Source organism: Rana temporaria, chromosome 4 (assembly GCF_905171775.1).
Source record: "Rana temporaria chromosome 4, aRanTem1.1, whole genome shotgun sequence".
Taxonomy (NCBI): domain Eukaryota; kingdom Metazoa; phylum Chordata; class Amphibia; order Anura; family Ranidae; genus Rana; species Rana temporaria.
Window position 1 is genome coordinate 196,549,414 of NC_053492.1, and position 18,270 is coordinate 196,567,683.

At 42.7% G+C, this 18,270-nt stretch overlaps 1 protein-coding gene across 1 annotated transcript; it reads right to left on the bottom strand.

Moving 5' to 3' along the window:
* Positions 1-8,218: 8,218 nt before the first annotated feature.
* LOC120936869 (receptor-transporting protein 3-like) lies at positions 8,219-17,942 on the bottom strand. The gene is made up of 3 exons (XM_040349597.1): positions 17,837-17,942; positions 16,689-16,865; positions 8,219-10,438 (listed from the first exon to the last, which is right to left on the bottom strand). The coding sequence occupies exons 2-3, from the start codon at positions 16,826-16,828 to the stop codon at positions 9,817-9,819; spliced, it is 762 nt and encodes a 253-aa protein (XP_040205531.1). The 5' UTR covers positions 16,829-16,865; positions 17,837-17,942; the 3' UTR covers positions 8,219-9,816.
* Positions 17,943-18,270: the final 328 nt, after the last annotated feature.

Below are 18,270 nucleotides of genomic sequence, written 5' to 3' on the forward strand. Positions count from 1 at the left end.
CCAGTCCCTTTGCGTTCCTATTTAAAAACTGACCACACTAAGCAGGAGACCACAACGTGGTCAGTTTTCCAGCTATACTGGGAACTCTGTAGGCTCTCCAATGATCAGACTTGTCTTGACACTCCCCTGCCGCACAGCCATTCTCTGGGAAGCTCAGTGTGATGCTGCTTCTCTTCCCTCCTCTCCCCCAACTGTTATGCAGCTGAGAACAGAAGGAATGTGATCACTTATAAAAAAAGGTATTTATTTGTTTTTTTTTATATCAATACAACAATGTTTTAGCTTTCATTTAGATTTTAAACTAAATGGGTTGTTTTAGAAGTTGATTGTTTACAATCGCTCTTAATGGTTGGTCTAGCAGGAATGATCAGTTATAAATCCTTTTTTGGCTATGGTCCTTTATCATTCCTTCCAATAATTTACATACTATTAATGTAAGGCTGACTGGTCTGTAGTTTTCAGGTTTATATCTCGGTCCCTTTTTGAATACTGGAACAGTGTTTTGTTTTTTTGCCAATCAGCTGTACTATTCCAGTCAGTAAGCTGCCTTTACAAATAAAGAATAATTGTCTGGCTAGGTCATTGCTAAATTCTTTGGGAACTCAGGTGTAGGCCATCTGGTCATAGTGATTTATTCACATTAAAACTGATCTCTGTCAGCCACAAGAGTACATTTCAATGTAGTGGCATTAACATTACTGTTTTTTTCACCCCTCCTTTTTCTTGTATAATCTGAGGAGAAGAATCTATTTAACCCTCTCACTGCCATGGCTGTACAGAAGTGTCCGCAGGTGGCCAGGTCAGTACGGCATACTGGACCTCATTTCTCCCTCTCCTATAAGCTTATGGTCACTTCATGACCATAAGCTTATATCAGAATTGTTCAGCAGACTCTGTTGAACAACTCTAACTCTGATCAGCTAATTACAACCCGTTGATCAGAGTTATTGACCCCTAATGTGACCGCCGCCTCCTTGTCCCCTGCATCTCCACCCCGCCACTCCATTTCATTTAAAACCCCCCCATTCTCAACCCCCAGGCATAATTACCCCCCCCCCCACTCCTGCAAACCCACTTCCTGCAGCCACCATCATTAGCCGGAATCCCTCCTCTTCCACTCCCGCCAGCTTGAGGTGCTGCATGGAGCTTGGCGGGGGGTCCAGATGTGTCCCTCCGCCAGTCAGATTGCCCCCAAATGCCCCTGATCCATGGCTGATATGAGCGGTATCTCTCCTTCCCCTCCCTGCACAGATCTCCATGATCTGTCAGGTTGGAGATCGTGGCGGGGGGGAGCGTTGGGGGTAAGGTTGGAGCTTAGTAAACATATGTTTACAATGTTTATAGCTAATTCAGGCCGCTCCCCGCTGTTTAGGGGAGATTGGCACCCTGCCCTGCTCACTGACCCCTTTTTTTGGGGTCGGGGGCAGGGGGGAAGGAATGACACACGGAGGACACACTTAATCTGCATAAGGTCCAGGTTAATCAGCACAACATTGCTTTTATGTACCAATGTATAACTATCTTTAGACGTAGTGGATGGAACAAATGCGATACTGGAGAGTATGACTATGCTATTGATATTTCTGTGTCCCCGACAATATGTGGCTATTGCATTTTGTAGCGCATTGGAAAATGTATGTGTATGTTATTTGTGTTTGTTTGTTTTCAATAAAAGTTATCTGATTTAAAAAAAAAAAAAAAACATGTGTTTACTAAGATCCCCCCCCCCCCCAATCGAAAAGAGGGCACATGCAGCTCTGATCAGTCAGTGGGCACTGCTATGTGCCCACTGACAGTTGATCTATTGTAACCGCGAGTGTTGCAATGTATCAGACTATAATTTCCTCAATGGCCCGCCTAAAAACTGGACAGGCAGACCCGATCGGCGTGCTTGCGTGAAAGGGGCCTAAGGCCTTGTTCACGTGGGGCATACACAGTGTTACCATTACAGGGATGCACGGGTGTTCCATGCATCTCTGTGCAGGCCGTCCCATTGATGTCATTTGGGATGTAGCAACTGCACCAACAGAGGCGTTGCTCCCAACTTTACACCCATGTAGGTCTGAATTCATGTCCCTGAGCTCACACTGTGTGCGTTCGAGGTCATGTACCCACACAGATGTCAGATTGGGAACAGCAGCTATGCCTATGTAGCGTTGCATCCCAATTCACATAAATGAGACTGCCTGTACAGGGATGCACGGAACACCTGTGCAGGTAAACATGGCCATGCCCCATGGGCGTACACTTTAGTCTGCCACATGTGAAGTAGGCTTTAGTACTAATTTAGCAGGTTTAATTTTGTAAGTTATGTTATGTTTATGTTGTGTTTTATGTACAATATTAATGTTTTTAGTGTATTTTTAGTAAAGATAGCGATTTGATGAACATTTGCACGGCCCAAAAAATCGGTAGCACTTTTTTTTTTTATTCTACTGGCTTTTCGAAAATGTCTAGTTTGAGGGGTCTTTTCAAATTCTGAAAGCTGCAAGTGAAAAATATAAACCTCCTTTTGGGTACGTTCGATTTTCACCATTAGCAGGAATTCAGTAAAATTAGCTGTGTTTTTATCTGCTAATAATTGTTTTAGTGTATTTTTTGCCAATATATTGTTTCGAAAAAACATTTGCGCAAATCGCGCTGGGTCTAATAAATCCGTAGCACATTCTTTTTATCCTAGAGGTGATATGCTTTCAGAAAATATATGGTTTTGGTGGGTCTTTCACACATTCTGAAAGCTGCAAGGGAAAAATGAAAACCTTCAGCTTTTTTGTGAAATTTGGATATTTACATTTTTGAGTACGTTCGATTTTCACAATTTTTTGCAAAATGGCGCAATGTAAAAAATTTAATTTTGTTATTTATTAACTCCATACAGGTTAAGGTTTAATATTTAGTAGGGATTTAGCAGGAATTTAGTAAAATTTATTATTTTTATCTGCTAATAATGGTTTTCGTGTTTTTTTTGCCAATATGTTGGTTCGATAAGCAATTGCGCAAATACCATAGGGGCTAAAAAAAATCAGTAGCATCTTCTTTTTATTCTAGAGGTCATGTGTAAAGCAAAAAATTAAACCTTCAGATTTTTTGACAAATTTGGATATTTACACTTTTGCATCTGTTCATTTTTCACCATTTCTCAAAAAGGCGCAATTTAAAAGTTACAAATATTTGTTATTTATTCACTCAATACATGTTAAGCTTTTATATTTAGTAGGAATTTTGTAAAATTAGCTGTGTTTTTATCTGCTAATAATAGTGTTGGTGTATTTTTTGCAAATATATTGGTTTGATAAACATTGGCGCAAATGCCAGAAAAAAAAATCAGTAGCACCTTATTTTTATTCTACTTATGTGCTTTCAGAAAATATATGGTTTGGGGGGGGGGGTCTTTCAAAAATTCTGAAAGCTATAAGTGAAAAATAAAAAACAAAGGAAAAATTGCAAAAATGGTCTGGCCATCTGAGTATACAAAATAGAGCGCTGGGCCTGCCAGCGAAAGGGTTAATACAGTTTCAGGGCCTGCACTGAGATGCATGGAACACCCGTATGGAGTGCACGACTAATAGTTGTCCTGTAGACAGATTCTCTGTGGATCTCTGCAGCGCCTTCAGAGTTACCATGGGCCTCTTGGCTACTTCTCTGATTAATGCTCTCCTTGTCCAGCCTGTCAGTTTAGGTGGACGGCCATGTCTTGGTAGGTTTGCAGTTGTGCCATATGCTTTCCATTTCCAGATGATGGATTGAACAGTGCTCCATGAGATGTTCAAAGCTTGGGATATTTTCTTTGTAATAACCCAACCCTGCTTTAAACTTCTCCACAACTGTATCCCTGATCTGTCTGGTGTGTTCCTTGGCCTTCATGATGCTCTTTGTGCACTAAGGTTCTCTAACAAACCTCTGACTGCTTCACAGAACAGTTGCATTTTACAGAGATTAAATTACACACAGGTGGACTCTATTTACTAATTAGGTGATTTCTGAAGGCAATTGATTTTAATAGATTTTAGTTAGGGGTATCAGAGTAAAGGGGGCTGAATACAAATGCACGCCACACTGTTCAGATATTTATTTGTAAAAAAAAAATTTAAACGATTTATCATTTTCCTTCCACTTTGTGTTGGTCTATCGCATAAAATCCCAATAAAATAAATGTTATGGTTTTGGTTGTAACATGACAAACTGTGGAAAATTTCAAGGGATATGATTACTTTTTCAAGGCACTGTACATAGAAATAAACATTTATTGATGGTATTTGATGTACACTGACAAATTGATTTACATAACATGCACACAGTACAATATTTTAAATATACATTTAGAGTTAAACTAAATTCCCAGTTCAGCTACATAGAATAGAGAGGATTTTGCAAACTGGTTTGTACCCTTAGATATTCTGATGTTTTCTTATATTGGTACTTATGATTTTGCACCTAAGGCTCAGTTCACACTAGATTGACTCTAAAGTTGCGCTATTTCCAGTGCGAATTTCATGTGACTTATTACACTCTATGGCACTAAAGTCGCAGGAACATTTTTTAAAGATTCTAGTTGCATAGATTCGAACGGGTGCCATAAACAAGTACCAAATCTAGTTACTATGGGATGCACGAGCCTCATGTTGTGCTCACCCACTAAATGGTCCCAAGGTTCTTTTCCCAATAAGTGCACTAGCAGGCAGGCACACAGTCTCAGTCACTGTTTTGGCTCAATGATTAGTCTAGGGGTATTCTTTTTTGATGCCTTACTAAAAACATGAACTTGGATGGGTGCAGGGTAACCAGTACTCCAGTAATGTAAAATAGTTGATGACACCTGTCTTCCTCTCAGAGATTCCTATCACAATCCTTCCAGCAGCAATAATGGGCTGAGTTACACTTTACACAATGTCCACTTTTAATTACAGGCTCTGATGCATGAGGGATATCGGCAGCACACAGTCACTGGAATCTTACACATTGGTCTGTGCTCACAAATGTCCCTGGATATTTGGACGTTTCCTTTCAATATCAGCCAACCATTTCTCTTGTTAACTCTTCGACCAGATCCGTAAGGAAATCCCTCAATCATCTCCTGAAAAGTTCAGTAGAATAGGCCCCCACCTAGCACAGCTGGGGCCTAATTGAGAAAATGAAAAAAAGCACAGATGGACTGCCGGGAACAGACAAGAACCCCTCTGCTCAAGGCCTCAATCTATTTATGCTCCCTCCCAGCCACCTACTGGGACCCTCCCTCAGGGATATGCTAGGGCCATATAAATACTAAGGGCTAGATTCATAGAGAGTTACGCCGGCATATCAGTAGATAAGCCGTCGTAACTCTGAATCTACGCCGTCGTAAATTTAAGCGTATTCTGGAAACCAGATGCGCTTAAATTAGGCTAAGATACGAGCGGCGTAAGTCTCCTACGCCGTCGTATCTTAGGGTGCATATTTACACTGGCCGCTAGGTGGCGCTTCCGTCGATTTCAGCGTAGAATATGAAAATTAGCTGGATACCCCGATTCAGAAACGTACGTGCGCCCGGTGGATTTTTTTACGTCGTTTGCGTAAGGCTTTTTCCGGCGTAAAGTTACGCCTGCTATATGAGGCATAGCCAATGTTGAGTATGGAAGTCGGGACAGCATCGAATTCGCGAATAGGGCTTTGCATAAATTACGTTCACGTCGAAAGCATTGACTATTTGCGACGTTATTAGGAGCATGCGCACTGGGATACGTTCACGGAAGGTGCATGCGCCGTTCGTTAGAGACGTCATTTACGTGGGGTCATGTTTTATTTACATAAAATACGCCCACCTCTTCTCAATTTGAATTCGGCGTGCTTACGCCGGCAGATTTACGCTATGCCGCCGTAACTTAGGGCGCAGGTTCTTTGTAAAACCAGCCCCAGCCTTTCCTGTGCAGCCGAGTAAGTTGCCCTAGTTTGTACAGGCGTCCTCCACAAACTAGGGGCAACTTACTCGGCTGCACAGGAAAGGTCTTTGGGCTCTAAGGACCCTCTCTCTTTTTTAATATTTGCTTGTATCCATTTCCATAAACTTGACTGGAGACTTTCAAGCTAATACTCAGTGAGTCAGGCTTATCCCCCTGGTCACTGGTGTCCGGCCCACTACACATAGCCTACTTCCTGACCAAACGTGTGTGCCCCTGAAACACTATTTTCTTCTTTTGCTTACCAGCCATATCACCCATCGCAACATTGTTTTGCTTCAAATGATGATATCCCCCTAACTAGCCAAAGTAGTACTTTCTGAACTACGGCCAATGTTAGGTTCATTAAGACCGATTGTTGCTTACCCTCAACGCGGTTAACTTCATATTGAATTGTCTGTGCTCCTGAGGAAGCGCTATCTATAGCGCGTAACATGTAGAGCGAGCCCTCCTGTTCCTCTGGACCACCACTTGGTTATACACTACACAGTCAACTTTACAATTATGCTCTCTATTTGAGCCTCCTATGGTAGAACTGTATCATAATTGTGACAACCTATGTGGACCAGTTATTTACTTGATTTCTTTTGATTTTATGTCTGTTTTTATGACATTCTTATAAAATAAATGTATTTAGTTTTCTTATCATATGTACTGTGTGCCTTCAAAGTCCACAATTACTAGCCCTTGGCCAATTCCAATACTATCGGGACGGTGGCACACCGGTTACTGGTACATCCACAGTATCACCCTGTTTGGTTGTACGTTAAACTTAGGCCCTTTTCTCTTCATAAAAATTTGCAGATGATCCTAAAGCATTAAATAGTTTAATCATATACTCTGATACCGAAGGAAACAGTATTTTATAATATTGAGCTGTGAAGCCATCTGGCCCCGGGGCTTTCCCCATTTTCATTGAGTTTACTGCTTCCTTAAGTTCCATCTCCGTTATGGGTTCATCTAGTTTCTCTTGGTCTACTTCCGATAATCTCGGTATTTACGATGCCGTTAAATATTGATCAATCTGTTTTTGCCTCGGGGGTTTGCTCTGTATATTATAAAGGAGGTGATAATATTCTTGAGATGCCTTCACTATATCTTTGGGTTTTGTAACCTTCTCTGATGGTTTAATATGTGGGATATACTTACTTAACTTCTGTTCTCGCAGTTGTCTAGCCAATTGTTTCCCACACTTGTTTCATTTAACCGATGAAAACGGTCCATCGGTCTGTTCTCATCGGATGGACTGATCGTGTGTACGCGGCATAAGTCTGTCTGTTAACTTGCAATACACATTTATCATCGATAGCCCTTCACACAATACAGGGTCAATTAGCACCACACAATGGAAGATACTTCAGAAGCCATACTCGATTCATTTACATCACAACAGATAACATTAACACCTAACAGTCTGTGTTCCCACATTGAATGAGTCACTCTTTCAATTAACCTGTTGAGTTCAGAATCAACAACCTTTAAATAGTTCTTCCAGATCTCCTGGGATATATTGTGAATTACAGACCCATGTTAAAGCAATCCAAGATATGTTCATTATTTCCTGGCTCATACTTTGTAAGAGCTTCTGGATTCCAAGGGCCCTCCCGGTACAGGGCTATATAAGCCCAAGCTGAAAAAGAACTAAAAAAGGCACTCCTAGTATGTAAAAGTTCAATAAGGGACATTCAAAAATTGATTTGAGGAGAAAAAGTAGTAATATGCCTGAACGCAGGAAAGCATCTCACCAAAGGGTAAACCAAAGACAGCAACAGCGCCCCGAGAAAGCCAGCAAAGATATAAAAACTCTCTTTTGGGCTCTTCCATTTTTCTGGGGCCCTTTGTCTGTGTATTTGATTTTGGTCTCTCTTGTCGCCCTCTACAGCCACGCTTTGGGCTTTACTGGTCTGACGCTCAACCCCCTTGGGGGGGTCCATCGCTCCTCTGACCCCGTCAGGGATTTGGGGTATTTTTTAACATAATTGCATTCTATTAGGGGTTAAAACGCAGAGCATGCGTGTTGTGTCTCTGGGGGGGGTGGATCCCCGGGATGTGCTTTTGGACGTTAGGCTTTACTGTCCAGCCATTTACCCTTGCCTTTTTATTTAAATATTAGAGGTATAATGTTTAACTCTGTTCTTTGTCACTCTAGAGTTATATTCTGTGATGGATATGTTGAACATCTTCATATCCATTTAATGGACTCTAATTCAACCACCATGCCCCTAATGAATGTGTGCGTGTGTGTGTGTATATGTATGTATGTATGTATGTATGTATGTATATATATATATATAATATATGTGTGTGTGTGTGTATGTATATATGTAATATATATGTGGTCGGATATAAACTGTATATGATTTTACCGTTACAATATATATTTACTGATAGGAAGTGCCCCTCATATATTAAGAGGTTCCTGACATCTCTTGTCTGGTTGAAAACCAAATTAAGATTCCAGGTCTAATTGAAGGTGTCCAGTTATACCGTGTGTGTGTGTGTGTGTGTATAGAGCTTGACCAGATAATGTGACACCATTTAGCCAGGGGTCCTGTGAAATGCTAAATGTGGGAAGTAGTTTAGTTAGAGATCAAAGGGAAGTTTGTTGGTGTCAAATATGCAAGACTCCAGGACATTTCCCTTTTCAAGAGGATGTGAAGATGTTGTATGCCAGAATGCAAAGCAGCTGATGACAACAGTGGTTTCCAGGGTGGGGGGGTCCTTATCTGTCACTCTGAAAAGACACATATTAAATCCAAAAGCAACCAATCGTATCCTAGGGAATTTGAATTCTTGGAGGGGGGAAAATGGAGACTGGGGGGGTATAAAAACAGTCAAGCTAGCTGCCTTAAAGCTCTGTGTGAATGATGATCTGAGGAAGCATTGTGAAGTACTCTGTAAATATACCTCCTTAATTTCCTTAATCTCTTCTATAACTTTTTCCCTTATTTATTGCTTGTCTTAACATACTGTTGAGTCCTTTACAGCCATATTCTTATTTGTATCTTGCATGTTATAACAATATTTATATGTGTATCAGCGGTATCCTCTCTGTTTTAACAAGTGATATAATTTATGTTATGGTTGTAAAAATTGGATTATTAGAAGTTTCTTTTTCTGTATGATAAACGAATTTTCTCTTTTTGCACCGCTATCGTTTGCTTTAATTTTATATAGACAGGTTTTTAATCGCTTATTTTAAATATTTTAAGTGCGGTATAAATATTTCCGCAACAATTCGAATTGGTCACGTCGTAATTCCCTGATGAAGCCAATGGTTTGGTGAAACTAGTCGAGAGGACTTGACCATCACATATGAGACATTTTGCTCCCTTACCAGTATTTTTATAAATCATCTATACTGTTCTGTATATGAATTTTAAACATTTTTTCCTCTGTAATTAATAAATATTTTGTATGAATATTATCTTGGTGTTATTTTTTCTGTGGCACCGTGATAATCCCACTTCTCCCACTTCCTTCATTACACCTAAACGATTGCACTATACACGACTTTAGGCAAAAAAATGTTATCAGCTTTTCTCCTGCCTGGAGAAAAGGCGTACAGAGGGGCTAAACAGACACCCTTTGTGCATGAGTTGTCCTGAGATCAAGAAGTGAGGAGAAATCTTCAAATAGGGACAACGGTCTAAGAGGAGAATTCTCCTTACTTTGGGAGATAGCCACTAACTTCCTGTTGTGTTTCTGGCACAGGAAGTAAAGGGAAATTTCCTCAGTGGTACACATTCAACAAAACAATTACCTGGCAGGGATTTAACCCTTACCTATCCCATATTAAACAGAAAAATGTGGCTATACATACACTTTGTTTCACATGCCCATGTACCTATGTCTGTACAAGGCAGATTTTTTCTCAAAATCATCATTTATTTGCAAAATACATTAGTGCCATCGCTGCTACACCCACGACCAGGCCCATGACAGACAAAGCGGCAGGTGCAGCCGATTCTCTCTTCTCCCTATTTTGTTCATATTCTCTCTGCTTCCTAATTTGTTCATATTCTCTCTGCTGCCTATTTTGTTCATATACTCTCTGCTGCCTAATTTGTTCATATTCTCTCTGCTGCCTATTTTGTTCAATTACTCTCTGCTCCCTAATTTGTTCATATACTCTCTGCTCCCCATTTTGTTCATATTCGCAAGACAGCATCTGTTTACATACACCATCTCTGCATGCCTCACAACGCTCTTTGTTATGTAAACCTTCCAAGGGGCCATAGATTTTTGGCTTCTGATGTTGATATTGATCATTCACCCCATAGAACTTTCTTTGGATTTTATGGACTAAATTACAAACAACTCTTTCAATGTTGTCAGATGTCACCGTTGGGATCATTTCCTCGGGATGGGTGCAACGTTCACAACCCTGCTTGAAAATTCTCATTTTTACTGTTCCACTTCTCAGACGTTTGTTTAGATTTATAATAAAAAATACAGATACTTTTGATGAGTTCCAACTGCGTGCACAACGTGAGCAACGGAAGCTGAAGCGAGAAGAAAAATACAATAGGTCACAACTGGAACTCTCTTTGGAAACGGGGGTTAAACAATGAATAGTTTATAAGGTGCACCAGTAGTAATCAACAGACTGTTCTGCAATAGTCTGCATCTGTTCAATCAGTAATAATAGGATGTTCAGCTTCTAAAATATGTACAACTATGGTATGGTTATGAATTCTAATGTTACTACTTAAACTGTATAAAGCCCATTTCACACGGTCGGGCCGTTCAGGTCCGCCTGTCAGTTTTGTCGGTGGACCTGAACGGCCGCTCCATGCAATCCTACGGAGCGTCGGATGTCAGTGGAGACATGTCTGCTGACATCCGACCCGATCTGATCTGCCAAAATCAGACGGATGGCGATATGTCCCCATCCGTCCATATCGGATCGGGTGAGATAGGAGACAGCGGCGCTGCACAAGCCCCTCCCCACTCAGTGAGCAGAGAGGGACTTGTCATCCGCCGGCTCAGCGGAGAGATCTCCCGCTGAGCTGGCGGGAGCCGCCTCGTGTGAAAGAGGCCTTAGGCCATCTGTAAAATCTCATAGGAGCTGTGAATGAGGCTACTTCGTGTTGGCAGATTCATAGCAGGATTAGTACTGTCACAGGGGGTCCTGGTTATCATCATTGGCCAAATATGGTCTTGTCCATGTTTGGTCAATGATGTGACCTGGGATACCCTGCTCCTTTGTTTACATTCTGCTGACAACTGAGAAAATATAATTAGCAGTGACTCTGAGTGGCTAGCAACATGTTTGTTGTTTAGCGGGTCCTCGAGTGTCGCTTATGAATGATGGGTCACATCAGGGTCCGCAGATTTCCCTCTTGCACTGTAAAGGGGAAACCTGCAGACTGATGTAAGAGGGAACTCTGTGCTGGATTATGTTAACCTGACCTTCATTGACAAGGAGAAATATGTGTTATGCCTGTTGTTATCCCTTAAAGTGGTTGTAAACTTCAATCTTTTATTTGTACCTATAGGTAAGCCTATAATAAGGCTTACCTATAGGTACTGTAAATATCTCCTAAACGTGCACTGATTAGGAGATACAGTTTTTACTATATATAAAGCCGATGACGTCATTGGCGCATGCGCTCTCTAGAGGAACAGACTCCCAGGCAATCCTGTGCCGAAAATGGCGGCTCCCCCATGTATATGCAGGAGTGACGTCATCGCGGCTCCAGCCAGTCACACAGCCAGAGTCTGCAGAACCCGAAAGGAAGACGGGTGAAGATAGAAGCGGCCTCCAGTGAGGCTTGGTTTTCAGGTAAGTTTCACATAATGTGCTAGTATGCGATGCATACTGGCACATTATGACTTTACCTTGCAGGTTCAAATTTTTTCTTTTTTTTAAAAAAGGCACCCAGTGGTTTAAAACACATTTCTAATTGCAATAGCTACATGTTTGTAGCATTGCAAACGGTCATTCTGGCTAACTTTTTGAACTGTCAGCAAAAATGTGGCTCTGTCAGTAAATTTTGTGTGCCTTTCAGTCAAAAAATTGGCTCTGGAAGTTGGCAACCCTAGTAAAAGCAGTAGTAAAACCCAAAACAAACATTTATTTTGTTAAAGCTTACCAATTCTTAGAAGTGGTGGCTGCATTAGTTTCCTTTCTTAGGCTTTATTTTCACCTGTTGCTTCAACCATTAAGTTAGACTTGCTGGTGACTTGTTTTCCATAAGTCTTTCAGGACAGCACCTGAGAGATCGTGACTCCACCCACTGGACCATATGAAACACCTCCTTCCTCCAGATCTTTAAAGGGAGGCAACTCCCTACCACACATCAGTTGTAGAAGAGATCTTCCGGCACCAGCTGGAACACATAAACCTATGTTAGTCACAGCATAGTACATAGAAACTAAGGGCGGGTCGTTGCTGTCCTGAAAGACTTATGGAAAACAAGTTACTGGTAAGTCTAACTTGAATTTTCCCAAAGCGTCTTTTAGGACAGCACCTGAGAGAATAACAGAGACTTACCCCCTTAGGGTGGGACAACAGCCTGCAGGACCTTCCTGCCAAATGCCTGATTGCTGGCAGATGTGAGGTCCAGCCTGTAATGTCACACAATGGTGCAAAAACTTGACCACGTTGCCGCCTTGCAAATTTGTTCAGGGGTGGCACCAGCTCTTTCTACCCAAGTGGCCGCAAGCGCTCTGGTTAAGTGTGCACGAATCCCAGTTGGCGGAGACAAACCTTCATGCGAGTATGCCTCCAGGATGGATAATTTCAGCCATCTGGCTAATGATCCTTTAGAAGCCTGGCAACCTTTCTTGTTGCCCGGAAAAAGGACAAATAACGAATCTGTATGTCTAAAGTCCTTTGTCATTTCTAGTTAACATAACAAAATCTTTTTGACGTCCAACATGAAAAAAAATCTCTTCTTCCCCAATGGGTTAGCACAGAAGGTTGGGAGCACAATGTCCTGTGAACGATTATGCATTGAGGCTACCTTAGGTAAGAACTTTGGGTCTGTCCTAAGGATAACTCTATCCGGAAACACAGAGATAAGGTTCCCTAATTGACAGAGCATGTAGCTCACTGATCCTGCGTGCTGAAGTAATGGCGATCAGGAACACAGCTTTAAGAGTGAGACATTTGAGTGATGCTGCATCCAGAGGTTCAAATGGACTCTTTGCTAATGATTGCAGGACTACTCACAGGTCCCATTTTGGGAAACCCTTAACTGGCGCTGGCCTTGATCTTGCAAGAGCTCTAAAAAAAATCTGACTACCAGCGGTTCAGAGGCCACAGCTAGTGCAGCAACCTGTACCTTCAAGGTATTGACTGCTAGTCCCCTATCTGCCCCATCCTGTAAAAACTCCAAAATGAAAGCAAGGCTCCTTGGGTCTTGGGTAGATGAATTTCACCATGAGTTATAGACCTTTCAGACTTTAGTATAGATGGCTCTTGTTACTTTTTTCTACTCGATAGCAATGTTGCAACAAGATTATCTAAGAACCCTTTACTCTTTAAGAGCTGCTCTTCAGATACTATGCTGAAAGCGACAGCCTGGCCACTTCTGGGTGATTTACTGGACCTTGGAATAGTAAATCTTGCCTGAGAGGTAGATGCCAACAAGGTTTGGTTGCCATCCCCAGAACGGTCGAGAACCAGGCCCTTTTTAGCTAAAATGGAGAACTTTTAGTCTAGGTGGGCCCCCCATCCCCAAGAGCTGGTGTCCGTTGTTAGTCTTCTAACTGACATTATTTGCCTTATTGTTATCAGTTGGTTGGTCTGCAGCATAGCAGTCGTGCACTGAACCTTGTCCTTTTCTTGCGGGAGAACATTTTTCTGTTCTATCGAATTGATTCGATAGCCCAGAAACCAAACCTTTTGGGACGGGTCTAGGGAGGACTACTGGAGGTTCAGAATCCAATCCAGAGACTCCAGATAGTTGCGTGCTTTGACTAAGTCTTGCTGTAACCTCTCCCCTGATTGAGCAAAGAATAGAAGATCGTCCAAGTAAGGAATTACTGCAATTCCCTGAAGACAAAGCGGAGCTAGTGCTTCCGCCATCACTCAATCTGTGGTGTGGATGACAGACCGAAAGGTAAGGCCCTGAACTGTAGATGGTGAGTTACGCCTTCCATATCTCCTGCCAACCTCAGATACCTCTGGAACTGGGGTGAAATTGGGACATGCAAATATGCATCCCTTAGGTCTACTGACGCCATGTAACATTCTGGGGTCAGTAGATTTCTGACTGAAAAAATAGAGTCCATCTTAAGCCTTCTGTACTTCACGGATTTGTTCAGAGGTTTTAGGTTGAGGATCAATCACAATTTTCCTGTTGTTTTTTTTACCAAGAAAATGTGAGAATAAAATCCCAGTTGCCACTCTCTTGGTGGCGCTTGGACCACTACACCCTGCTGTATCAGCTCCTTTAATAAGGACTTCATGGCCAGGGCTTTCACTGGATCCTTTGGGGTATTTGTCACAAGAAATCTTCTTGGGGAAGATTCCGTAAACTCTATTGCGTAGCCTTGAGAAAGAGTGGTCAGGATGAACTGATTTGACATTATGCCTGACCACTGCGGAAGGAAACTTTGCAGCCTTTCGGCCACCCGTAGGGTCGAGTCATTGGGATTTTTCGGTTTGCGCAAGAGGATGGAAAAGAATTTCGCCCTTGCCTTTAGCTTTTTGCACAGACCAATTCTTCCTCCTTCCCTGGGACTTGTCCTGCTCCTGAACTCTTAGGCCCCATACTCACGAGCAAACATGTCTGCTGAAACTGGCCCGCAGGCCAGTTTCAGCAGACATGTTTGGTCGTGTGTGGGCGCGAGCGGGCCGAATTCCAGCAAACATTTGCCCGCCGGGCCTTTTCCCAGCAGACAAATATTCCTGGACTTGTTTTAAAACAGTCCGCTGGAATTCAGCCCGCTCGGACATGTACGGTCGTCAGTACAGACCTACCGTACATGTCCAGGCGCCCGCCGTCCCTCGCATGCGTCGAATGACTTCGACGCATGCGTGGAAGCATTTTAAAGGCGGGCCGCCCACGTCGCCGCGTCATTGTCGCGGCGACACCGCGTCATCGACGCGGCGACACCGCGGACACGCCCCGCGTATTGTTTACGCGCGGACTTCTGTACGATGGTGTGTACAACCATCGTACAGAAGCCCTCTGGCAGACATGTATGGTGGAAACGGTCCGACGGACCGCTTTCACCATACATGTTTGTCCGTGTGTACCCGGCCTTAGAGGTTGAAAAAGGCGCTTCAGGGTTGTTTCTTCTTTATGGGAAGGATTTCTTCCTATCGGCTGTCCTGTCCAGGATGGTATCTACAGTAGATCAGGACCAAGTAGAAGGTCATCCGAAAAGGAAATCCCAAAGAGCTTACTCTTACTTACATTGCCTGGCCAAGTCTTTAGCCACACAATCAAATTTGTTAGGGCTGCTGATCTAGCCGACATTCTAATTGCCTCAACTGAAGCATCTGCCATTGAGGCTACTGCAGAGGACAAGGTAGTAAAAAAATCCCAAATTTCCTGTTTGGGTGAATCTGCTAATACATGAGCTTTTAGCTGGTTAACCCAATATTCCAGGTTTCTAGCGACACATGTGGTAGCCATGGCTGGCTTTAAATTGCTCATGATCTACTCGGCCTCTGCAAAAATGGTGGCGGTGCATATGCACCTGTTGCTCCTGGAAGCCTGGAGCAGGGTCATCGGACCACACGACTCTCCCCGAGTACCTAGGAGGAAAAGAGAAGCCTGTCCTTACCGCTGTAGAGATCCTGGTAAGGCGGGAGGGCTGGGGTCTTAGAAACAAGGAGGAAAAAAATTAAGGAAACCCCTGTCTCTCAGGACCGCCCTAAGAGATCATGGCTCCCCCACAAAAGATGTTCCCTCCGGGCCGGAGAAAAAAAAAAAAAACTGATGTGTGGTAGGGAGTTGCCTCCCTTTAGGCCGGGTTCACACCTATGCAAATTGGTTGAGGCTTAAACCGCATTCAATTCGCAGAACATTTCTAAATACATTAATTTCAATGAGGCTGGTTCACATATGTGCGATGCATTCGCACAGCGAATTGCCGAAAAAACATGTGCGTTTTCTAGGCATTGCGGTGCGGCTCAGGTGCGAATTCAGGCCCATTATCTTCTATGGACAGGCATCTGATTCGCAGATGTGTTCATTTCTCTTCAGGATTTCTCCCATTCACCTCAATACACTTCCCCCCCCTCCCCTCTCCCAGGTCTCCGAATTCGCAGCTAAAACGGAGATGATCTGCTGAACAGTTCTCTTATCTCTCTGCAGAGATAAGAGGGCTGAAATTCGCACCGCACAAGTGTGAATCAGGCCTCAAAGATCTGGAGGAAGATGGTGTTTCCTATGGTCCAGTGGGTGGAGTCACGGTCATAAAAGACGCTTTGGGAAAAGAAACTGTTACTGTAACTGCTTAAAAAGTGTTAGCTGAAATTCAGTTTTAAGTTGTTAGTCAAGTTCATCTAAATCTGCTACGACGTCTAACACTTCCCTACCCACAGGTTTGCAATGCTGTTGTCCCAAGGGTATGGACAAAAATGAGAAATGGCAGGATTACCAGGTGAAAAAAAGGGGAAAAGGATAGGAAAGAAAACTAACGCAGTCATATCTAAGGATTTGTAAGCTGCAATATTTTATGTTATTGTTTTTGGGTTTAAGTACTGTATGCTTCAAGATGACATTTATTAATTTGTTTGTTATATAAGTGATATAATATCATTATAAAGGTTTACCAAAATGTGCATACCTGCCAAAGGTTTGCTGTGTATAAATCAGTCCTGTTTTCTGCTTTACAAGGTTCATATCAACATGTAGATCCCAGTTATCTGGAACTCCCAATTCCTCAATCGTGTTGGAAAATTCTTCTTTCCACTCAAACTCATTCATTTTCAGTCAGTGTTATTTTTTTGCACTTGCAGTGTTCCTGCAATAACACAGCATAAAAACAACCAATAATTCCTTGTTAAAAAGAGTAACCGCTTTTAGACTTTTACATTTGTGACCATTTTTGTATTCCTTTTAAAGTGGAGCTCCACCCAAAAGGGGGAGCTCCGCTTCTTTGTCTCAGCCAGCCCAGCCACCCCCCCCCCCTGCCCCCACCACATTTGGCACCTTTTGGGAGGGAGTGGATACCTGGTTTTAACAGGTACCCGCTCACAATTTTTTGGCTCAGTTTGCCTTGGCAAACTGAGCTGGAAGTTTGGCCCCTCCCTCCTTCGCCCGCAGACGACCCATTCAAAAAGAGCAGTGCGCTTTGTTCATGCGCAGTAGAACACCAGCTGTGAAACTGCAAGGCTTCACTGACGGTTTTCCCTAGTCAAAATGGTGGTGCCAGCACCCAATAGTCGATTAAAAATTGGCTCGGGTGAGGACACTGCGCTGGATTCCTGGACAGGCAAGTGCCCTAATAGTAAACATCAGCACCTACAGTATTTGTAGCTGCTGGCTTTAAAAAGGTTTTATTTTGGGGGGGGGGGGGAGCTCCTCTTTAAGTCAGAAAAAGTCCTGTAAAACATTAAAAAGAAGTGTCTATACTGTTTAAAATCCAGTAATGCAAATCAGGGAGAGGGAAAAAAAAGTAGGAGAGGTGACAGGACAAAGTCTGCTGCAAGGGTAACACAATAGAGTTCATTTTACAAGGATGTCTTTTCTTATTTCACTGATATTATCTCTTTGACGTGATCAGCTGTGATTGGACGCAGCTGATCACGTGGTAAAGAGCCTCCGTCAAGGTGTTTGCCAGAATCTTGTCTTGCATAAAAACACGGACGTAGTGGTGTACTATGGAAAAATAATATTTTTGACTGGACTTGCACTTGAAAGTTGAAGCCATATAACGGTTTGTAAGAAGTGTGTGCGTGCCGTCATGTGCTGCAGTGAGCAGAACATACTTACCAGGTTTGCCTGATCTCTGTCTCTCTCTGGCAGCTAGAAACGACTGTGAAAACAGGAAGATCTCCTTCTCTGTCTGACGACGGGTCTGGCTGCAGAGTGGAGCTCCACCGATGACAGGAAGCATGTGGCTTCAACTTCACGTCTTACTTCTTCGTTTTTACTGAACGTTATTGCGTATCTCTGCAGCTGGAGCTCCACTGTCACCAGGAAACATGTGTCATCCACAACTCCACCTTTTTTATTTTTAAATTAACTTTAATGTAACAAAAGTTGAATGTAACAACCAACAAATAGACATAGACACTACTACAGGGAGTGGAGGTCTCTTGTTATCTGTACATCATTTCTGTGTAGAGTGGAGCTCCAGTAACTGCAGTCTGCAGTAGATACTGAGCCATTCTGTTGAGATTTGCAGAAATGCAAGATATTTTTGG